Below are 24137 nucleotides of genomic sequence, written 5' to 3'. Positions count from 1 at the left end.
CCCAACAAATTCAGACCAGTGTTTCTTTTTAAATAAAAAGTAAGGCAGAAAAACAAAAGGGAATTCGTGTTACAGAACCGTCGATTAGGGATTTGGGGATTTGTCTGCCTCTTTCGTATAAAATGAGACCCAAATTAAGAATGGGTACCCCTACTTCTACATAATAACCTATGATACATATTTAAGACTGAACATGCATTCAACAAATACGGCTACACCTGATAGCTGTTGGGGCTCAGTCTTAGTCTAATAATTCAAAAGGTTCGATATTAAGAAAGGTTTTCTATTAATATCGACAGAATTACAAATTGTCCTTTAAAAAAAGCCAAATTACGGTTCGTGTCCTTTTCTAAGTTTCCTTGCAGGCGGTGTACTTTAAACTTTTTTTTTCTACACGTTATGTCCTTTACGCTAACTGGGTTAGAAAAACTCAGTTAAATGCCCTCACGTGAGGCGCATGTGAGGGCATTTTTGTCTTTTCGTCTACCCTGCAACTTCTTCCTCTTTCCCTGTGTTTCTTTAATCTCCCTTTCCATCCACCACCAACAGCCATGAACACCACCACCACCACCACCAAAAAACCACAACCATCCGATCTCCAACCGCCATCTCCGCAAACACCACCATTTCTATATGGTTTTCTTCATCCAGCAAACCTCCACCGCCATTAAATCGAAGAGCCAAGATTCACCATCTTCCTTTCTCTTTTGACCGAAAGACAGTGAATGGGTTTCGATAGGGTTCCGGTGTGTTTGGATTCCGAATGGGTTTCGATAGGGTTTCGTTGAGGTATCAAAGTGTGTGGTAAGTTTATAGAAACTTAAAATAAATATAAAATCAATATTCTAATATATTGAAGCATCACACCACACCCAGATCGTGTTCATCTTCTTCATTTCTTCATATGTGAACCACCACCACAACCCATCATAATCACCGGCCACCACCCCCAAAAATAAAAACCCACCAACAAATCAATAATCATATGTCTCTCTCATCACCATACCTTCACCGTCTCTTTACTCACCATACCTCCTACCACCCGTGTCATCATCCCGCACCACATTAACTCCGCTCAACTTCCGGCCATACAATGGACGATTGGGCAGAAATCACTTAAATCGGAGTGCTAATTGCACCCTACCTCATCGATTTGGGGTAGGGGCGGCGATGACTTAGGGCACAAGATGAAAGTTGACGATGATGCGTGGGGGGTTTCATCGGTGAAATCGAGTAGGAGTCACGGTGGTGGTGGATTTGAGTCATGGCATGAGGTGCGGCAGCCAGTAGAGGGCAAGATCTCCGGCAATATGGTAAGTGGCAGCGGTGACTTAAGAAGAAAGGGAGTTGGTTTGGTGATGGTAGTTGTGGTGGTCACGGCTGAGAACGGTGGTTGGTTTGGTGGTTAGGTAGTGGTGGTGTTGGTGTAGTGAGAGGGAGGGAGAGAGTAGAGAGAGAGAAAGAAGACGGGAAGAGAGAGAGAGAGAGTATTTATTTAATATCTATTATTTATTTTTGTTATAATATATTAATTTATTTTTTAATTATAAATAGCTACCAGTAGACGAAAAGACAAAAATGCCCTCACATGCGCCTCACGTGAGGGCATTTAACTGAGTTTTTCTAACCCAGTTAGCGTAAAGGACATAACGTGTAGAAAAAAAAAGTTTAAAGTACACCGCCTGCAAGGAAACTTAGAAAAGGACACGAACCGTAATTTGACTTTTTTTAAAGGACAAAATTTGTAATTCTGTCATTAATATCCATTAAATTCCTTAGCTTTCGGTTCATTTATATAAAGGTTTCCTCTTATTTAAAAACATTCGACCACCCATAAATAACAACCCATTTTTGCTTTAATATTCATAGTATCTTAATTTACCTATTTACCATTAGTTGTTCTAAGATTTTTCTAACATTTGTAAAGACAGAAATTTTAACATTTGTGAAGACCGAAATTTATCTATTGATAAATTTATAGAAATAATATATAATTAATATTCTTTTTCCTTCATGTAATAACTTAATCCTATGTAACGAACCTCCTTCAAGTTAGCAAGTCAAATATATTCGGGCATTTTTAGCTTATTTAAAGAACTTCAAAACCTAAAAGGGCAATAACCCCTTAAGGTTCATAGTCTTTTTTTTTAGCTATTATAATGTCGACGTTGAAGGTGGCATGCATATTGAGGAGACTTGTAGACAAATTAATGGAGGTGGTGGAGGAGTGTTGTACATGTACGGAGGCAATGGTTTGGTTAAGTCAAATAGACATAAACATATAGTAGATATTGTTAAGAAAGAAACGAGTTAAAATATAATAATATATGTCCACTTGGTATATAGAAATTTAATAAACTGTTGCTGGCTACCACAAACTATGATGTCAAAGAGCTACAATAAGCCAATAACAATTAACCTTTTCATACCAATGATTGTTAGATGTATAAGTTTTGGGTTAGTAACAACTAATAAATAAAAACTTGGTCGTCCACAACATATTCTTTAAAAGTATAAATTGAATTCAATGTACTTTACATATAATAACCCTAGAAATCATTTTAGATTTGGGAGAAAAAATAGGAGCAAAACATACAAAACTTACTATATGTACGTGTTTTATCATGTCAAGCATGTGGTTTCATGAAATGTTGGGCGGATATGGTAGACGCGGAACTAATTAGTTTATGTCGTGTAAGCAACGTGTAACATTTTAAAATAGTAATTACAAATTTGGTCATGATGCTTGTATCAAATTTCAACGTATTTTATTGGAAACAAAAAAGCAAAATTTTATGATAATAATAATAAAATAAAAAGATATAATTTACTATAAAACGATTACAATAAAGTGGCAGGCAAACGGGCAACAATTGATGGTGCCTAAACTTTTGTCCACTTACATCAAGAGGACTCCAAATCTTTATTTTTTAAAATGACATTAGCTTGGTGGCAGCTTCGGTGTCTCTCATAAAAAGGTTATAACACTCACAAAAACAGTGATATTCTCCCCCTATTATTGTTAACGACATTACTTGTTGGATTTGATTTGCGACCCCTCGTAAGGAAAGCATTATGACAAACCCCTTAACCATTCGAATAAACTTACAATGGCAATCCAAATCAATATCAAGTTGGCTAAAGGTAAGTCTAGATGTATGCACCCTATGAAAATAAGTTACATGTCTTCATATCCTCCACTAGTAGTAATAGATCAAAAGGTTTTATCGTTTGTGCACAATGTTATTATAATTTATAAAAACTAGTATAATTTATGTAGACTGATTAGGAACGTCATGGTAAAACATTGGTGATTCTTTTGTAATTATAGATGGACGCGTGTTATTTTTTTTCCTCTACTTTTGTTTTTTCTTTTTTACTTTTATTTATTTATTTATGTTTGCCTTCTTCGCCTTAATCAACGGTAAAATTGGCTACATTCATACTTAGCACAATTAAAATTAGTGAGAAGGATAAGAAAACAGTTTGTCATGGTTCGAGTCCTGATCTCATCGTTTTTACCGGCTCCTCGCTGTCGTGCCATTTGGCGAGCGTGGGGGTCGGGTTTTATCTGGTGAATCCCACAATAAGTGGACCGCTATGGGCTCCGTCCGTCCGGACTAGTGGCCGGCTCGGGCTACCTTTAGCCAACGAGGGCCGCGTACGAAGTACCCAAGTTACTTAGTTGGTCGTTCAAAAAAAATAGTGAGAAAGGATAAGAAAACAGCCATAACATAATATGCATAACTTTAAGAAATTGTGTGGTATCTACTATCTAGCTAGGTTGTACGTTCAAAATAAAGGCACGTAGAAACAAAACTCTTGTAATGGATAAATCAATTTTATAACGTCGATTTTGTTAATTAAGCTTCAATCGAATACTTAATTAGTTTCTTATACATGGTGTGAATGAAATATTTATATAACATAATTAATTAGTTTAACACATAACAATCATTTGTACGTTTTTAATGTCTAGGTAAGAGAGGGAAGACTACCAATAAAAGCATTATACGAAAAAGGAGGAAAGTGTTAATTACCAATCATTAACAAAAATGCTTAGTAAAACATAAATTATTAATAAAGTTCATTTCATGTTGAGACTTTATTAACTCACAAATACAAATTGATATAAGAATGAATGATGAAAACAAGTAAGTTGTATTGAAAATAGACATTTAGAAGATCCTGACAAGTGGTGCGTGTCTCATGAGTCTTCTTGGTAGAATAAGTTTGTGTTTTAATAATGTCTTGGTGGCGGGGGAGACTTGTAGTAATAGGCAGGAGGAGGGGTTGACTTTGATAGTGAATGTGGTAATTTGTAGTGATATGGATGTGGTGGAGATGGAGATGGAGATGGTGGGGGAGGTGACTTATAAATATAAGGTGGTGGTGGGGATGATGATGGAGGAGGTGGAGACTTGTAGATGTAAGGAGGTGGAGGGGACGGTGAAGGTGGCGGAGGAGACTTGTACACATATGGAGGCGGTGGGGAAGGTGATGGTGGAGGAGGAGACTTATAGATGTAAGGAGGTGGTGGGGATGGTGAAGGTGGTGGGGGAGACTTGTATATGTATGGTGGTGGTGGGGACGGTGATGGTGGAGGGGGAGACTTGTAGACGTACGGTGGTGGAGGGGACGACGATGGTGGAGGGGGAGACTTATAGACGTACGGAGGAGGTGGTGACGGTGATGCGGGAGGTGGAGACTTGTAAACATAAGGAGGTGGTGGGGACGGAGGCGGTGGAGGGGGAGACTTGTAGACGTATGGAGGTGGCGGGGATGGTAATGGTGATGGTGGAGGGGGGGACTTGTAGACATACGGTGGTGGTGGGGATGGGGACGGTGGAGGGGGAGACTTGTAGACATATGGAGGCGGTGGTGATGGTGAGGGCGGTGGTGGAGACTTGTACACATATGGAGGTGGTGGGGACGGTGACGGAGGGGGTGGAGACTTGTAAATATAAGGAGGTGGTGGGGACGGTGACGGAGGGGGTGGAGACTTGTACACATAAGGAGGTGGTGGGGACGGTGACGGAGGGGGTGGAGACTTGTACACATAAGGAGGTGGTGGGGAAGGTGACGGAGGTGGTGGAGACTTATACACGTAAGGAGGTGGTGGGGAAGGTGACGGAGGTGGTGGAGACTTATACACGTATGGAGGTGGTGGGGAAGGTGACGACGATGGTGGAGACTTATACACGTATGGGGGTGGTGGTGATGGTGACGGAGGAGGTGGAGACTTGTAAACATATGGGGGTGGTGGTGATTTTGATGGAGGAGGAGAAGACTTGTAGATATACGTCGGCGGAGGAGACTTGTGAAGATAAGGCAAATGCGGCCATGTGTGTTTGACTGGTGATGGTGGAGACTTGTACACATAATGTGACTTTGGCAAGGTATGCTTTACCGGTGGCAATTTCCAACCATTTGGTTGTGGAGAGTTATAACCATAAGGCTTATAATCGGCTGTAACGATAGTGGCTAATAAAACAAAAGCATACTTAAGTTGAGGCCAATGCCTCAACACCATTAGGCTTCCCATATTTAGTGTTCTTCCTAAAGAAAACCAAGATTATTATTTGTGTGTGTTTAAGTGGTTTGATTTACAACCTTTTTATAGCATAGTTTACATTATTTTAATAATAATATAACAGGCTGTAACAATAGTATCTAATTAGCAAGGATTCTGGATTCATATTGTTTACTCGGTGTTGTTTTTTCTATAAACTAAAAATATGTCTCTTTGAGAAAGTCAAGAGTAGTTGGTAAGTGACAATAGGACAAATGATTTTGTTTATTTATTTAACAACGCGTTCGGTGTTTTGTTTATTTAGCCTGGGATTTGAATTTACTTTTATTATATTACTAGTTTTTATCTCCCGTATTACAGAGGCTGTTTTACATGATTTGTTTTTAATATTTATATGCTTTTTTATTTTGTTTAATTATATTTATTGTAATGAAATTTATAATATACTTAGAGTTTGATGATAAAAAGGTTTCACAAATAACTAAGATGTTATAACCCGGTTTAAAAGTTATCTGGGTTTAGTAAGACCCAAGACCCGCTTATTTTTTTACTATAAAATTGTTTCTTAATTATAAATAATATTTAAAAAAATCATATAATAATTTTCTGTATATCTTATTTTATAGGCTTTTCACATCAATAATTTGATAAGAATAATTTTTAATTTAATGAGATGTTATAACCCGTTTAAGGAATATATAGGTTTGGTAAGACCCATACCCGTGAATTCGGGTCAAATGAATGAGAAGCCTCCATTTAAAAATCAAGCAAATCTGATGACTCCAAAAAAGAGGGGAGCAACCACATCGCGACACGTGAGATTTTTATGTTTTCGTTTATATATATTATAGATATTTATTTTGTCAAGAAACTTTTACCTAAGAATAACTTTCATTGAAATAAAATTTATTTTGATAGATTAACCGCCGAACAGTACGTCGATTATAACTTGTTCCACATAAAAACAATGAACTCCAACTTTCCCAAATATGGATTATGTGGGTAAACATAGGTTCGAGTCGGATATAGATTCCATCGGTAACCTACTAGTACTTATCGATTGTTACAGATCGTTTTACCTTATTTATATTTTCTTTCTCTTTTTTATCATGATATATCATAATTACATCGATAATTTTGTACGGGAGAACTTTTCGAAGATACTGCTATGTTTAGCAGCATTTCTTATACGATAACTATCCACGAAGAATAAATATAAAAAAACTCATTTCTATATAGAATTTATACATGTGTAGGTTGTGTAAACGTATATACGCATATTTCATAATCCCTACACGTATCTATACATGTGTGGGTGAACGCTCTGAAGTAAAAAAATTGAATAAAATAGTATAATCTATCTATAATATATATAAACGAAGACATAAAAATCCTACGTGTCGCGATGTGGTCGCTCCCCCTTTTTTTGGAGTCACCAGATTTGCTTGATTTTTAAATGGAGGCTTCTAATGCATTTGACCCGAATTCACGGGTATGGGTCTTACCAAACACATATATTTCTTAAACGGGTTATAACATCTCATTAAATTAAAAATTATTCTCACCAAATAATTTATGTAAAAATCCTATAAAATAGGATATAATAAAAAATAATATATTATTTATTTTAAAAAAGATATATATTATTTAAGTTAAAAAACCAATTTGATAATAAAAAAAAATAAACGGGCCTTGGGTCTCATCAAACCATAAGTATATTATTAACTTTCATAAATATTATTTATAATTAAAAAACCAATTTCATAGTAAAAAAAATAAACGGGTCTTGGGTCTCATCAAAACCATATAGCTTTTAAACCGGGTTATAACATCTTATTTATTTGTGAAACAATTTATCATCAAACCATAAGTATATTATTAACTTTCATACAATAAAAAAAATATAAATTAAAAAAATAAGTAAATATTAGAACAAACAATATAAAACAACCCCCGTAATACGGGGGATAAAAACTAGTAATAATATATATAAACGAAAACATAAAAATCCTACGTGTCGCGATGTGGTCGCTCCCTCTTTTTTTGGAGTCATCAGATTTGCTTAATTTTTAAATGAAGGTTTCTCATGCATTTGACCCGAATTCACGGGTATGGGTCTTTACCAAACCCAGATTTCCTTAAACGGGTTATAACATCTCATTAAATTAAAAATTATTCACACCAAATTATTGGTGTGAAAATCCTATAAAATAGAATATACTAAAAATTATTATATGATTTTTTTAAAAAAAATATCATTTCTAATTAAGAAACAATTTTATAGTAAAAAAAATAAGCGGGTCTTGGGTCTTACCAAACCCAGATAACTTTTAAATCGGGTTATAACATCTTAGTTATTTGTGAAACCTTTTTATCATCAAAGTTTAAGTATATTATAAATTTCATTACAATAAATAAAATTAAACCCAAAAAGGTATATAAATATTAAAAACGAGTAATGTAAAACAGCCACCGTAATACGGGGGATAAAAACTAGTATGTATATGTATATATATATATATATTGACATAACATAACAATTCTATGTAATAATAAAGAATTTATGTTTCTTCTTTTTCTTGTTGTAATTTAATCTTCTGCAACGAACGATATAGTCCTCTAGGCTCCAACTTAACAACTTATATATTATATTCCGTATTCGGGTCTTCGTAGTTTATTTAAAGAACTTTACGGTTCATAGATTATTTAGCATTATAATGTCGACGTTGAAGGTGGCATGCATATTGAGGAGACTTGTAGACAAATTAATGGAGGTGGTGGAGGAGTGTTGTACATGCACGGAGGCAATGGTTTGGTTAAGTCAAATAGACATAAACATATAGTAGATATTGTTTTGAAAGAAACGAGTTAAAATATAGCAATATATGTCCACTTGATATATATACAAATTTTATAAACTGTTGCTGGCTACCACAAACTATGATGTCAAAGTGCTATATAAAAAACCTAATAAACAAAGAGGATTTCTAATAATTAACCTTAATTTTCATACAAATGATAATTGTTAGATGCATGAAAGTATAAATAAATAAAAACAGGTTCATCCACAAAATTAACCTTTATGTGTTAGTAATAATTAACCTTTTTGGGTTTGTAATAACTAATAAATACAAACTAGTTCGTCCATGACATATTCTTTAAAAGTAAACTGAACTCATAATGTAGGGAATTCTGCTCAAGAAATAAGAGCACGAACATAAAATTTGATCTCAACCAAAATTAAATATTTTTGTTTATTCTTATTGTTGACACTTAAACACAAATTACATATCCCTAACCATTTATTTATAACTCAAACTACTACTTTCTTAAAGTAATAATAAGATAAACATGCAAATAAATAAATTTAGTAACCGATGGCTCCAACCATTCAAACTATTAAGTAAATGTTAATTAATTTAACTCCTTCACTTTTGCCCTCCAACTAATCCTTCTTTTAAACGTATTTCAGGATTAACTTTAATAAAATTATACAAAATATAATTTATATAACTCTAAATCACTTGTATTTATATAAGTTGGGGGGGGGGGGGGGGGGGATTGCATGTTTTAGGTTTTAAATCTGACAAGAATCACAAAATTGGAGCTAGGAACAAGGATCCAAAGGTTCAATAATTAGTATTTTGGTAACAAAAAAAAAGTTTAAGATATGATACATTCACCTAATTAATTTTGTATCAATGAGTTTTTGTGGGTTATAAATAAACTATGTAAAGTCTTGATGTGAGTAGGATTCAAAAACTTTTATATGAATTATGTAGACAAATGAGTTAAACATGTGATGATTATGATGAATCCAAAAATATGTATCATAAAGAGTCCTTTGTAGTTAACCTATTTGCGATATGGATTCATATAATGGGAAAGGGAATCAAAGAATAAAACTTGAATTACATGATCTGAGTGTATGTTACATAATGGCTTGGGGGGTTTTAACTATATAAATTGACTTGAGTGTTTAATCTCACAACTCCTACAGATAGCGTTATGTTTCATTGCCTTCTATGCAAACATTTGCCTTCGCCGTTCAAAAGGAAAAAATAAAAGAGTACAGTGCCATTTTTGTCCTTGTGGTTTGACAAATAATGTGAATTTAGTCGAAAAAGTTTACTTTTTGCATATGGACCATCCACGTTTTCCAGTTCTTGTCAATTACATCCAAATCACTAACTCCGTTAAATTTAATGGTTAAGTCAGGGGTAGACATGTCTTTTCACTATTTCTTTGTTATAATACTTATTTTAGTGAACTTCGGTTTTCGTCTTTGTGGTTTGTCCAAATCTGCGGTTTTAGTCCAATAGTTGCAAGTTTGCACTTTTCGTACTTGTAGTTTCATTTCACTTGCAATCAAACCCGAATTTATTAACCTCGTTAATTTTGGTCGTTAATCCATTTGCGTGCCCCTCACGTGACGACCGGTTTTGTCATTTCTCTCCCTAAATAAACTTCAGTCCTAATTCGCAAGCCCCTCACGTGAGGGGCTGGGGTGTATTTGGGAAAAAGGAAAAACACAAGGAACAAAACTGTCCCTTCCGTGAAGGGCACACTTATGGGTTTAATGACAAGGCTTAACGATATTAAGGAAACTGGGTTTAACTGTAAGTAAAATGAAGTCATAGGGAAGAAAATTGCAAATTTAAAACTACTGGACTAAAACTGCAGATTTTGATAAACTAAGGGACGAAAACCGCAGTTCACTAAAATAAGTATATAATAAAGATAGGGTGAAAAGACATGGATACCCTGACTTAACGATTAAATTTAACTGAGTTAGTGATTTGGATGTAATTAGGAAGAACTGGGAAACGTAGAGGGTCTATATGCAAAAAATAAACTTTTTGGACTAAATTCGCATTATTTGCCAAACCACAATGACAAAAATGACACTTTACTCAACAAAAAAAAATACAAGATATATTTGTTTTAAAATTATATTCGAATACAAATACTTGCACATGTTTATAGGTAACAGAAGGAAAGAATATATATTTAAAAGCCAACTTGAGACGTGATATAATGCTAAATATATATGTTTCTCTTGTTTATTTTATTTAATATTTTAATTGTTTTTGTTCGTTTTTAGTCAAGATTTGTATACTACTAACGTTTTTGTGTGTCGTAGGTTCCGGGATTTGATCGTGATTAAAAGGGCGAAAAAGAGCTAAAACGAGCCGAAACGGAGATCCGGAACGCGTCAGGAAGAACCAGAACAGAGTACCGGTCAGACCGGCCCCCTTGGGGGAGCACGCGGCGCTGCGCAGAGGGGAAAGGCAAAAATCCCTTAGCGCGGCGTCTAGGCACTACTGATGGGTTTTTAATTCGTTTTTGGTTATTGTCGGGCCTGGTTTTCACTATTTAAACACCTTTAACTTAAACCTGACATAACTGAAGCCACCAGACGATTTTGAAGAGTTCTTGGAGCTATCTTATGAGTCTTGTGGTGATTTTGAAGGCAAGAGAACAGCCAGTGAAGAGCTTTACGTTCAAGATCGAAGACTACGGGTTTTATCGCCTTTAATCTTTCGTTTCTCATTATTTCACCATGTTTTCAGTTATTATTTACTTTGTTTGAGTTAGACTTTATGATGCTAGGCTAAACTTTATAAGCTACCTAGGTCGTGATGAACCTTAGTTCGGTTTGATTTTATTTGGATTTTCGTTTCGTTATGGATTTTATGTTCTAAGTAAACGGTTGAGTTTGATTTAATTTATGCGTATGATTGCCTGGTTTTGTTTACTTGAATTTATTGTTTCACATTGCCCTTGTTGATTGTTTCATAGGATAGGGTTTTGTTAGGTCATTTACTGTGTGTTCTTGGCTAGTTTGTGATTAACATGCATTAAAATCATAGAAACAATAAAATCAAGTAAATAGATAAAAGTGAACTACCAGCCTAGAAAGCTGTAAGGTGATAGGTTGTTGATAGATCTTTGCTTGTCGGGATTGCTAGATTTAGTTCTTCGTAAGGAGTCCGTCTATGTTTGATTGTCAGCTTAGTCTATTAAATTAATTGAGTCTGTTTTGATATCTTTGAATTCCGCGCTGTAAGGTAGGTTTTCGTCATAAAAGATACTTAGACATAAGCAATTAAATAACCGTAAGGAAGTTTAATATAATACTCGTGAGTCTTAAAACTTGTTAGAAATCCATAGGCGTCTTCTTGAAGTTCAAGGGTCATGTTCGGGTTTTCTGTCAAGGGTCTATCTTTTGATCCCGGTTCCATAACTTGCGTCTTTCCATTTAAATTAATAACCGTAACTTTGGGGATTCCGGCCTGGGTAGTTATTTTAATCATCTGAATCAATCCAAGTTTTCTAAATTGTTTAGTAGTTAAAACTTATTAGGGTTTAAGTTTTATTAGTTAATTAATAAGTAATGATTATGTTTTATTATTATTATATTAATTAGGGTTAGGTTTAATTAGTTTATTATTAGTTTAATAGTTAAGTAATCATTAGTTAATTATTATTAGAGTTTTAATATTTAGTTTAAATCCTCCTCAAATATTATTAATAAATAGTCGTGTCTAATTTGCTAGTTTCGTAATTTAAAGAGTCTCGTGGGTTCGATATCCGAACTTACTTAGCTGTACTAGAGTCGACCGGTTCACTTGTCGATTAGTAGTTTAAGGGTCTAGAGTATTACTTAGTGTCTAGATTAGTATAATTTTAGTTATTTATTTTATAACTACTTCAAGCACATCAAGATGTTTGATTCTTCATGCTTTTACACTAAAGTTTTAGATATTTATTTTTGGCCTCTAAAATTTTAGTTTAGGCTTTTTGTCATATATGTTTCAAACATGTATCTTTTGATCCATAAGAGTTTTTTTATCACCTAAATTATAAACATTTACCTTTATACTCTATAATTTTGATAATATAACTTTTGTTCTTTTAACTTTTATCACTATACTTTTAGCCTTATAATTTTTGTCACAAAACTCTCGGCATTTTAACTTGTGTCACAAAAACTTTACACTTTTACAATAGAACTTTTAAACATTCAACTTTGGTCACAAAACTTGTATCGTAACTTATCAGTACGAAGCCGACCAAGTTCCAGTCGCGTGCCCCGCCGCAACGCGGGGTAGCTATTGAACATGTAACGCATAATTTAATGTATTCCGAACGGGTATAAACACTAGTTTTTTTTAAAGAGAGATATAATAATAATAATAATAATAATAATAATAATAATAATAAAGGTCATTTCATGTTATAAACTTATTAACTCACAAATACAAACTGATTTAAGAATGAATGACGAAAGCAAAAAAAAGTTGTACTGGAAAAAAAAAACATTTGGAAGGTCATGCGATGTGTGAGTCATGTCTCAATCTTCTTAGATGAGTAAGTTTGTTCTTTAATAATGTCTTGGCGGCGGAGGAGAATTATAGTAATACACTGCAGGAGGGGGTAACTTTGATCGTGAATGGGGAGATTTGTAGTAATGAGGATGTTGTGGTACACGAGATGGTGGGGGAGGAGACTTGTAGATATAACGCAGTGGGGGAGATCGTGATGGTGGAGGTGGAGACTTGTAGACATAAGGAGGTGGTGTTGATGGTGATGGTGGGGAAGGAGATTTGTATAGATATGGAGGAGGTGGAGATGGTGAAGGAGGAGGTGGCGATTTATATAGATACGGAGGTGGTGGGGAAGGTGATGGTGAAGGGGGTGACTTGTACACGTACGGAGGTGGTGGTGACAGTGATGGTGGAGGAGGAGATTTGTATACATACGAAGGTGGTGGGGACGGTGATGGTGGAGGAGGGGACTTGTATACATACGGAGGTGGTGGGGACAGTGTTGGTGGAGGAGGAGACTTGTATACATATGGGGGTGGTGGGGACGGTGTTGGTGGAGGAGGAGACTTGTATACATACGGGGGTGGTGGGGATGGTGATGGAGGAGGTGGAGACTTGTAGATGTAAGGGGGTGGAGGAGAAGGTGATGGTGGTGGAGGAGACTTGTATACATATGGTGGTGGTGGAGAAGGTGATGGTGGAGGGGGAGACTTGTATACATATGGAGGCGGTGGAGATGGCGATGGTGGAGGAGGGGACTTGTACACATATGGAGGTGGTGGGGACGGTGATGGTGGAGGAGGAGACTTGTAGACGTAAGGAGGTGGTGGGGATGGTGAATGTGGTGGGGGAGACTTGTATATGTATGGAGGTGGTGGGGACGGCGATGGTGGAGGAGGAGACTTGTAGACGTAAGGAGGTGGTGGGGATGGTGAAGGTGGTGGGGGAGACTTGTATATGTATGGAGGTGGTGGGGACGGCGATGGTGGAGGAGGAGACTTGTAGACGTAAGGAGGTGGTGGGGGAGACTTGTATATGTATGGAGGTGGTGGGGACGGTGATGGTGGAGGGGGAGACTTATAGACGTACGGTGGTGGTGGGGATGGAGATGGTGGAGGGGGAGACTTGTAAACATATGGAGGCGGTGGTGATGGTGATGGAGGAGGTGGAGACTTGTAAACATAAGGAGGTGGTGGGGACGGTGATGGAGGGGGTGGAGACTTGTACACATAAGGAGGTGATGGTGATGGCGGTGGTGGAGACTTGTAGACATATGGAGGCGGTGGTGATGGTGAGGGCGGTGGTGGAGACTTATACACATATGGAGGTGGTGGTGAAGGCGACGGTGGAGGCGGAGATTTGTAAACATAAGGAGGTGGTGGGGACGGTGATGGAGGGGGTGGAGACTTGTACACATAAGGAGGTGGTGGGGATGGTGATGGCGGTGGTGGAGACTTGTACACGTATGGAGGTGGTGGGGAAGGTGACGGAGGTGGTGGAGACTTATATACGTATGGTGGTGGTGGTGAAGGCGATGGTGGAGGTGGAGACTTGTAAATATAAGGAGGTGGCGGGGACGGTGACGGAGGAGGTGGAGACTTGTAAACATATGGGGGTGGTGGTGATTTTAATGGAGGAGGAGGAGACTTGTAGATATACGTCGGCGGAGGAGACTTGTGAAGATATGGCAAATGCGGCCATGTGTGTTTTACTGGTGGTGGTGGAGACTTGTAAACATAATGTGACTTTGGCCAAGTATGCTTTAATGGTGGCAATTTCCAACCATCAGACCTTGGAGAGTTATAGCCATAAGGCTTATCGGCAATAACGATGGTGGCTAATAAAACCAAAGCATACATAAGTTGAGGCCAATGCCTCAACACCCTTAGGCTTCCCATACTTAGTGTTGTTCCTATAGAAAACCAAGATTGTTATTTGTGTGTGTTTAAGTGGTTTGATTACAACCTTTTTATAGCAAACTTCTACATTATTTTAATACAAAAAAACAGGTTGTATACCATTATTTAATTTAGCAAGAGATGTATTTGGTATTTCTTTCTGTAAACTACTTAAGAAGATGTCTCTTTGACGTAGTCAAGAGTAGTTGGTGAGGGTAATTAATCTCTAACCGTAACAATTTAAATTGTAAGTATCGCTTCTTAACGTGTCAGAATATTTTTAAAATTAGATTAGTATTTTACTTTATTATTATTTATTAACCAGCTAGTCATTATAATATATGCAAATAACGAAAAATTTTAGTGATACTAAAAAGACTATTAGTATTGATAGAGCTAACAAATTGGCGGATTGAAACTGTGGTTATTTTTCACATGGTAAATATGCATTACTCTAAGGATAACATGCTGAGCTAACAGCCCGTCGTTCGAGCCCCCGCACTCACCTTTCTTATATAAATACCTTTTATAGCCCGATCATTGGTGATTTGATGGCTGAAAAAGAGTGCTTTAAAGTTTAAACACTTAAAGGTTTTGGGTTTAAGTCTTGGGAAGTAAAAGAAATTTGTTGTTAAAAAAATATATAGTATCTTATTAACAGAAAAAAAAATGTTAAAGTACATCTTCGATGATCACCTACTAGAAGTCTGAATAAATCCATCTAGTATTGTGTAAACCTGTATTCATCAAGATAAGATCCCATGTTAACTAATATGTTAACTAATCACTAACTAATCATTATTTGAGCCTTCATAAAGATGTCAAGAACTTCAAAACCTAAAAGGGCAATAAGCTCATGTTCATGGACTTGACAACTGGGGCTAAACATGTGAGAATAATCGAACCCATGAATTTGATTGAGCCCTTGATCGAATAAGCGGGCTAGCTTTAAACCAATCAGGCAATCAATCGAGCCATTCAGTTTAAATTTCGTCTAAATCACCCAAGTCAACTAGATCCTATGTTTTGCTAGCGAGAAAAGCATGTTTTCTTCAAGCATAGCTTGCACCCAACGACGATCTTTATAGGTTGCTTATATCATTGTGGTTCAGCACTAGCCAACGAGAGTTTGTGTTTTCTTTTTGAACGATCTTTGTCACCTTTGGGATGTGACCCCTCACTATTTGAAAAGGTAAAGTCTTATCCAACATCTTGGACACCAATAGGCCATGTTGAAAAAAAGATCAATATTTGAGTGATTCATGTAATCAAATAATAATGTAAGTCATAATCATTCTATATAGAGGTGAACAAACTGGTTCAAACCCTAAACCGGTTTGGTTTGGTCAACAAAAGTCAAAACAGGTTTATGATCGGTTTTGATTCAGACTAAAACCGGTTTCTTGATTGCTTTACGATTGGAATTTTGACCAGTTCTTTGTTGGTTTCGGCTTGGTTAACCTGTTTGAAACTAGTTTTGGTGGATTGAATCAAAAGCTGGTTCCGATCTTAAGGTTTCAATTGCCTCCAAACAGGTTTCTTTCTACATAATCGGTTTCAAATCGGTTCTGTTTCGGTCTGATTTTTTGGTCGGTCTAGTTAACCGGATTTTTTCCCACCTCAATAGGAAAATATACAATGGGTAAATCATGATATATAAAAATTAAAAAGATAAACTATTCCCACTTTAGTTGAGTAGTAAGGTTATCTTACTTATGTAAAATAGGAGGTCAAATGTTCAATCTCTTTAGAGTGTAATTTTTGTTCGTTAAAAAACAAAAGCATCTCTAACTTTAACATATCGAGGAGACATGTAGACATATTAATGATGGTGATGGAGAGTAGGAGACTATGGTGAGGTGAACTGGTGAAGTCAAATAGACGAGTGCATATTTTTAGTGCATATTGTTATAAAAGAAACGAGTTAAAATATAATTACTGTTACTATATTTGTCCACTTGGTGTACACATTTAAGAAACTGGTGCTACCACATGCTATGATGTCAAAGAATTAATTAAAAAGCTAATACATAAAATTAATTAAGAGAAATATGACTTTGTAATAAGCATTTTATACTAATGATTGTCAGATATATGATATTTTATGTTAGTGAGATTTAAAAGATATGAGACTTGGTCGTCTAGAACATATTTACTTGGAAGTAGTTTAGAACTCAATGAAGGCCTAAAGTATAAGAAATGTCTAAATGTATATTCATTAACACTAGATTTCACCTAGATTTTAAAAAAAAAGAATAAAAAGAAAAAAAAACTAAGAGGAAAACACATATATTAATTGGTGATTAGTCAGTTTAGTACCAATTAGGGATTAATCAACGTCTAGACACGAATTTTACATGCATGTAACATTGATTAATTTTTCTGTGCACACCGAGAAAAAGTTAGTTTCTATAGTTTAAGGGGCCATTTGCATGTAACTAGTGTTGTAGAACTTGTTAAGTGCTAGTTGGGTAGTGGTGTTGGGATTAGCGATTAATAGAGATTAATTGGATCGGAATTTATACGTAATTTTTCAAATATACTTATATATACCAAAATTTATATATAAAATTTTCATTTGTAACCGATGTTGACCAAAAAGCAATTAATCGTCGACTAGTCAGTGGAGTACCAAATACCAACTAGCGATTAATCAGTGTCTATGTGTGATTTTAAAACCATGCATGTAACATTTAGTTTCCTTTTTACCCAATATTTTATTGAAAAAATTAGAAAACGGTAAAGGAGATCCTCCTTTTATGTTAAAGTGAATTATATTAATTTATTAGAAAACCATCTTTTGAATCCGTGTATTACACGGGATTTTAATATGTAAATTAATACAATGAATTATTTGAAACAAATAATTTCTTTAAGACTTTTAAGGGTAAACCAAAGAACATGATTATGTTAAAAATGCATTACAAATACTTCTTTGTATAAAACATTTGACATGTTATTGATAACTTCGATTAAAGGTTGCTCACCACTCGGCCTAAACATATTTTGACTTGAACCGTTTTTACCAAAACCAAAAGGTTGCCAGTTTCAACGTAAACCCATTTTGACTACAACCAAATTCATTTTTTTTAAGTTGGCCAGATTTGACCGAATTCATTGACCCATTCAGTAGAAAATACACCGGCATGTCTTTATTTTTATGTTATACGAACATCCAAATCCCTTTACCTAACATAATATGCAAACCTTATGCCATAATATTCTATATAAAGTTACAAACCAGATTAAACATGAAAAGTCACAATTGCAAAATGTTAGGTAAAGACTCTAATCTCTATAATTGTTTTGTGGTAACAAACTCCCATCTCTAATGGTTTATACACAAAAGGTGATACATTTGATTCAAACATAACACAAATTACCCCTTCTAAATTATTTATAAATTAAACATTTAAACCCACAAAACACGCATCAATTACTTAATATCTTCATGTTGTATTTAAAAGCTCAAAACAACATTCACAAATCAATCATTGACAACCATAATAAACTCAAATCTCAATGTTTTACTTAAGATTTCATAATCATCCAAAAATATCCTATCATCCTTGACAACATTGATATGCTCAACAAAATTGATTTAATAGTAATGTCATAAAGTCTATGATAACGGATGTCCACATATAATCCCTTAACAACATTGATACGTGTAGCAAAATTATTAGATTTATGAATAATCATGTAACCTCAAACAGTGTTGTTTACAAACTATGGAATATAAACTATAAGCATGCTCTCTTCCAACTAAATAACCATGTAACCTCAAATAGTGTTTTACAAATTGTAAGATTAAAGATATTGTATTCAATGAAATTTAAAGTACACACAAAATTAAATATCTATTTAAACATAGGTCACTAATAATTATATGATAATGGTTCGTAAATCATTATTTAACTGATTTAATAATTAAATATTTGATTTTAAACTATTATAGATATTCAATAGTATGTATATTAGTTTATATGTTTTATAAATAATCATGATGAAACTTTCTATATCTAATAGTAAAATTAGTTGTAAAGAGTTAGTAAAAGTTAGTGTAATTTAAAGGGATATTGGTTTTTAATACTCCCAACTTTCCCTCATTGGTAGATAACACTCCCAACTTTCGATTTATCACCCAACACTCCCAACTTTCACCATATTTTCCTGTACCACTCCCCGTCTAAATGAACACTAACCTCGTTAATGTTTTGGACTAAAAATGTCATTCAAAATAGTTGATGGGGTAAAACAAAAAATTTATTTTTAACACACAACCTCCATTTTCGGTGACCTCGTTTTTCCGGCGACTTCTTTTTTCCGGCGAATTTGAGTTTTCCGACTATCTCATCTTTCAAAACACCATATCCATCATTTCACCAAGCTTCACATATGAATTTGAGTATTCCGGAGAGTTGCAGGTTTCCGGCTAACACCATATCCATCATTTCACCGCCCCGCCCCGCCCCAAAACACAACCCCCTCCCCCCGCCACCACCAGTGTCTCACCCAGCCACCTTCCGGGATCGCCCGTGTGCCGGAAAATCGAGTTGCAGGTTTCCGGCGAGCACCATCTTCTTCATATAATATGTGAAGCTCGGTGAAATGATGGATATGGTGTTTTGAAAGATGAGATAGCTGGGAAACTCAAATTCGCCGGAAAAAAAGAGGTCGCCGGATAAACGAGGTCACCGGAAATGGAGGTTGTGTGTTAAAAATAAATTTTCTGTTTTACCCCCTCAACTATTTTGAATGACATTTTTAGTCCAAATTCCAAAACGAGGTTAGTGTTCATTTAGACGGGGAGTGGTACAGGAAAATATGGTGAAAGTTGGGAGTGATGGGTGACAAATCGAAAGTTGGGAGTGTTATCTACCAATGAGGGGAAATTGGGAGTATTAAAAACCAATATCCCTAATTTAAATTACATTAAATGCATTTTTTATATGGGTTACAACTAATGGGCCATGCTAATTAGATTCATGACCCATGAATAGCATGGATTAAGGAGAGTAGAGATTAGAAAACATAAGAAAAATTAAAACCTAGATTGAATGTGATGATGACACATAATCTTCATTATTTTTTGTTTATAGACACATAATCAATAATACATGACTTTATTATTGTTATTAGTTAGCTTCTATTCATTACATACTAATGAATAGAAGCTAACTAATAACAATAATAAAGTCAAACAATGTAATTGAAGTTAAGCAACTCATATAGTTAGAAAAACAATATAAAATTATTTTTGAAAGGGTAAATTAAGTACTGAAGCATGTCACATAACCAAACTAAAGTTTGACAAGCATAAGTTTGGTTTGCTAAAAAAAACTTTAAACTTCACATCAATCAAAAGATTATAGTGCAAAATCCATTGGATTTGAACACTGATATATGATATCGTGTTATGGAGGAGCGTTCACTACCGTCACGTCACATAGGCAGATGTGCATTCACTAACTAAATAATACATGTAATTGTTTAACTAACAATAGAATTATTACTTAATGTTTTTTTAATAATAAACAAAGATGAGTGAATGTGATTAGTTGGAAAACATGTGGCTCCACCTCCCCCATGCCTCTCCATCTTGCGAATGCACTAGCGTCCAAAGGGGGCTAATGAGCCTTTGGAACCCTCTTCTCCAAGGGTTATATTGATTTGGCGGGGAAATGATGATGTGGAGTGTAGCTGATGTCCATAATATATGGTCTGAGGAAACCATCAAACATCAAATTGAATTCGTTCGGCCGAGAGTTGTGTTAACAATTCGATTAAAGACACGTGAAGGTTAATTTTGTGGCGCATTGCCTTACCATATTTTGTCATATTTGTAATGTTGTATAAATATGCAGGTAAAGATTTAAACCAAAATCCAGGAAAAAAATAAAGAAAGAAAAATAAGGATCATTTGGACGTTATGGGTGGCACACTCCACATCATCATCATTTTCCCCGCCAAACCAATGCAAGTTGTAATTTATAATCCTTGGAGTGGAGGGCGCCAAAGGCTCATTAGCCCCCTTTCGACGCTAGTGCATTGGCGAGATGGAGAGGCATGGGGGAGGTGGGGCACATGTTTTCCGACCAATCACATTCACCCATCTATTTTTTATAATAAAAATTTAGGTAATCGTTGTATTTGAGGATTTATTTTGTGAATGCTCATGCGCCTAAGTGACGGTAGTGAACGCACCTCCATTAGACTTGGTCTCATGTCATTTCTAACAGGGCGTTAGTAAATTCAAACTACCAATTAGTTCATGGCGCTTCTTTACAATATAACAATGTTCGAATCCATAGGATTTTGCACGATAACTTTTTGATTGATGTGAAGTTTTTTTAGCAAACCAAACATATACTTGACGAACTTCAGTCTGGAAATGTGATAAGAACTTAATTTACGCTAACAAAAATTGTTATTGATGCTAAAAAAACAATGTTGTATAACTGTAATCTATTTATCTATTTAACAATATAGAAAACCTTATTATCGCTCACAAGTCACAACTCGACATAGTTTTTGTTTCTTTAATTAAACTTTTTTTACTTTAAAACGCTAATTTACAATCTTGGTTCTGTGTACGCAAAATTTTCCAATATGTTTATAAACCATAAACTTTAGAATCTGTTAATAAATTACAAAGTGCAAAGAGTTTAGATGCTTTGACAGAATTTTCAACCACAATAAATGGCCATTAATCAAAACTTTTTGTTTCTCCAAAATAAAACCAAAATAGATATTTTTCAAAATAAAAAACGAGTAAAACTGAAAATGGCAATAACTAGAAATTTAATATGACCTATAATCCAAAATGGAGCAAGTATTTTATTACCAAGTCTTTCCTGCAAGGGTAAAAACCTCAAAACGCAACACACAAAACAAAATTAAAAGAAAGTACCGCAGGATGATTTTAATCCTACTACACGAATTTAGTCTCAAAACAAATTATCACCATCATCCATATTATGGCAAATATCCCAAAATCAAAAACTGTCCTCCCAACACTTACTTAACCACTACCCCCTGACCACTTCTTTCCAAAAACAATTAACTGAAGCTGATCGTAACCAGCCAACACACCAGCACCTGCGACGGCTCTCAAGATGTTAGCAGCACCTCCCTTGAACAACGACTTCACACCTTCCTTCTTCACAATCTGGCTGAAAGCATCGAAAGTGTTCTTGTACTTAACGGCCTCACCAGACGTCATCATCATTCTTCTACGGACGGTATCGATAGGGTATGAAGCAAGACCAGCAGCATTTGTGATCAACCAACCGAGAGCAAAGCTAGCAAAGAAGTTATCCTGTAACATTAACAATATCAGTTCATAAACTTAATATTAAAACAAGTATTTTATAAAAGAATTGTTAAGAATCGGACCTGCATGGAACCCGTGAGGAGGATTGGCTTGAGGGAATCGTACATTCCAAAGTACAAACCACGGTAGATGAAGATACCAGCAGCTGAAAGCGGGAACCCACGGTATAACCCAGCAATACCGTCTGAAGCGTATGTCTTCTTGTAGACATCAACAAGCCCGTTAAACTGCCTCTCACCACCCTTCTTTGCAGCCTTGGCATCATTTGCCAAACGGGTTCTAGCATAATCTAGAGAAAAGACAAACACTAGAGAAGATGCACCAGCCATACCACCAGAAGCAATGTTTCCACCAAAAACCTTCCAGTAAGGATCCTTGTCCTTCTTGAAGTTAAACAAGCTCTTGAAATAATCCTTAAAAGCAAAGTTAAGCGCCTGTAAAGCTCAACATAAACAAAACATTAGAAATGGAATATAATGTAAAATGAATAATCAATCGAGTAAATGTAAACCAACGAACCTGAGTAGGGAAATAACGGATGACATTAGCAGTGTTTCCTCTCCACAAGGACATAACACCTTCATCCTTGATGGTTCTAGAGAAACAATCAGTAATACCCTTGTAAGGTTCAGAAAGACGTCCGGCCTTGATCATTTCATCTTGGTTCTGGATCAAAAGCTTGACACGTTCAATGGGCGCAGCAGCGGTTTTGGAAACAGCAGCAGACACACCACCCATGAGAAAATCAATGGCGAAACCAGTAAGCCCTTTCTCAGAGGGTGCTTGAACGAAAACAGGGGAAGCGTTTGCAACCATCAATGATTGGGTCATTGGAGAGCAGAACACTGCATTCGAGTAGTTCCCGTATGTGTACTGCCTTTGGGAGGGTCTGTTGACAGCAGCACCATACTGGGCTAAAGCATATTGAGAAAGGTATTGCTGGCTAGCTACCCTTCTTGTAAGAACTGAATGCTGGTTTTGCTCGGCCATTGTGCTTCAAACAATCTTCCTGCAATAATAAATAATATCAAACTCAAGTCAAGTTTATATACCATTGTAATCAGTTTAAACCTTTTCAAAGAGACAAACAAACACAAATTAAATATTCACGAATACACAACATATTTCAAATTACAATAAGCACAATGTCAGAAAGATGTAATGGTAAAGATAAGAACATATCAGCTACAAATCATGAAAATAAACAAGATGCAAAACATTGTATAAGTATAATACTACAAATTAAATCAAAAACATATTTACAGTTCTTAAAACCAACACAAAAACTTATATACAAATTATGTAAATAAAACAAATTATACTCAAGCAAAATACCAAAATTCAAAAACCATAAACTAATTTCACTTTCAGTTTTTTGATTTATTTAAAAAACTCATGATAATTATTATAACTCTGATATATAAAATAAAAACGTACATAAAACCAATATAACTTCTACAGAGTAACAACTCATAAAACAAACATACATATCATATTATTACCACAATCCTAGTTCTATACATGTAACAAAAAAAATTTATAAACAATAAAGCACACATAAACCTCTAACATTCTAGTTAAATCACTTCAATCACTTAATATCTCTTCGCATCAGCATCATCACTGATTTGGAACTTTGTCATAAAACAATCAAATGCACAAAAAAACATTCAAACTTCTACAAACTAACAAATTATAACACAAACATACAGATCATAACATCAAAACAATTCTAAAACTCAAAAATATTAAAATTATATTCAACTAAGCACAGATAAACATCTAATGATTTAATTTGTCTCTTTCACCTCTTAATTGCTTTTTAACAAATTTAAAACATCGTGATACGATAAACAAATGAAAATAACACCAGTAAAACTTCAATCGAGTAACAACTAACAACACAAATATACAGATCCAACATAAAATAACAATCATAGTAACTACCGCAACCTACAAGTCAACACAGTAACTTCACACATTTAATTAGTCTCCAAAACTAATAAATCACGGCGTAAACAAGCAGATCTATCATCAAA

At 35.2% G+C, this 24137-nt stretch overlaps 2 protein-coding genes across 2 annotated transcripts; both read right to left on the bottom strand.

Moving 5' to 3' along the window:
* Positions 1–3956: 3956 nt before the first annotated feature.
* LOC143601313 (uncharacterized) lies at positions 3957–14811 on the bottom strand. The gene is made up of 2 exons (XM_077078759.1): positions 12927–14811; positions 3957–5569 (listed from the first exon to the last, which is right to left on the bottom strand). The coding sequence occupies exons 1-2, from the start codon at positions 14760–14762 to the stop codon at positions 4241–4243; spliced, it is 3165 nt and encodes a 1054-aa protein (XP_076934874.1). The 5' UTR covers positions 14763–14811; the 3' UTR covers positions 3957–4240.
* A 6768-nt stretch (positions 14812–21579) lies between these two features.
* On the bottom strand, positions 21580–23125 carry LOC143601309 (ADP,ATP carrier protein 1, mitochondrial-like). The gene is made up of 3 exons (XM_077078754.1): positions 22618–23125; positions 22161–22532; positions 21580–22083 (listed from the first exon to the last, which is right to left on the bottom strand). The coding sequence occupies exons 1-3, from the start codon at positions 23086–23088 to the stop codon at positions 21787–21789; spliced, it is 1140 nt and encodes a 379-aa protein (XP_076934869.1). The 5' UTR covers positions 23089–23125; the 3' UTR covers positions 21580–21786.
* Between the last annotated feature and the right edge of the window lie 1012 nt (positions 23126–24137).

This window comes from Bidens hawaiensis, unplaced genomic scaffold (assembly GCF_021521415.1).
Source record: "Bidens hawaiensis isolate Kalapana, Puna unplaced genomic scaffold, B.hawaiensis_p1.1 tig00056043_1, whole genome shotgun sequence".
Classification (NCBI taxonomy): domain Eukaryota; kingdom Viridiplantae; phylum Streptophyta; class Magnoliopsida; order Asterales; family Asteraceae; genus Bidens; species Bidens hawaiensis.
Note: the sequence above shows the minus strand (reverse complement) of the source record. Positions and strands in the feature narration are given on the sequence as shown.

Excerpts from the sequence above, each read along its gene's own strand:
- LOC143601313 (XM_077078759.1), bottom strand. The coding sequence starts at position 14,762 with ATGGGAAGCCTAAGGGTGTTGAGGCATTGGCCTCAACTTATGTATGCT. Across the intron at positions 5,570-12,926 it reads CTCCTCCGCCGCCAAGACAT|TTTTCTTTAGGAAGAACACT; the intron begins TATTAAAGAACA and ends TAATAATCTTGG.
- LOC143601309 (XM_077078754.1), bottom strand. The coding sequence starts at position 23,088 with ATGGCCGAGCAAAACCAGCATTCAGTTCTTACAAGAAGGGTAGCTAGC. Across the intron at positions 22,533-22,617 it reads TCCGTTATTTCCCTACTCAG|GCGCTTAACTTTGCTTTTAA; the intron begins GTTCGTTGGTTT and ends TGAGCTTTACAG. Across the intron at positions 22,084-22,160 it reads TCCTCACGGGTTCCATGCAG|GATAACTTCTTTGCTAGCTT; the intron begins GTCCGATTCTTA and ends TTAATGTTACAG.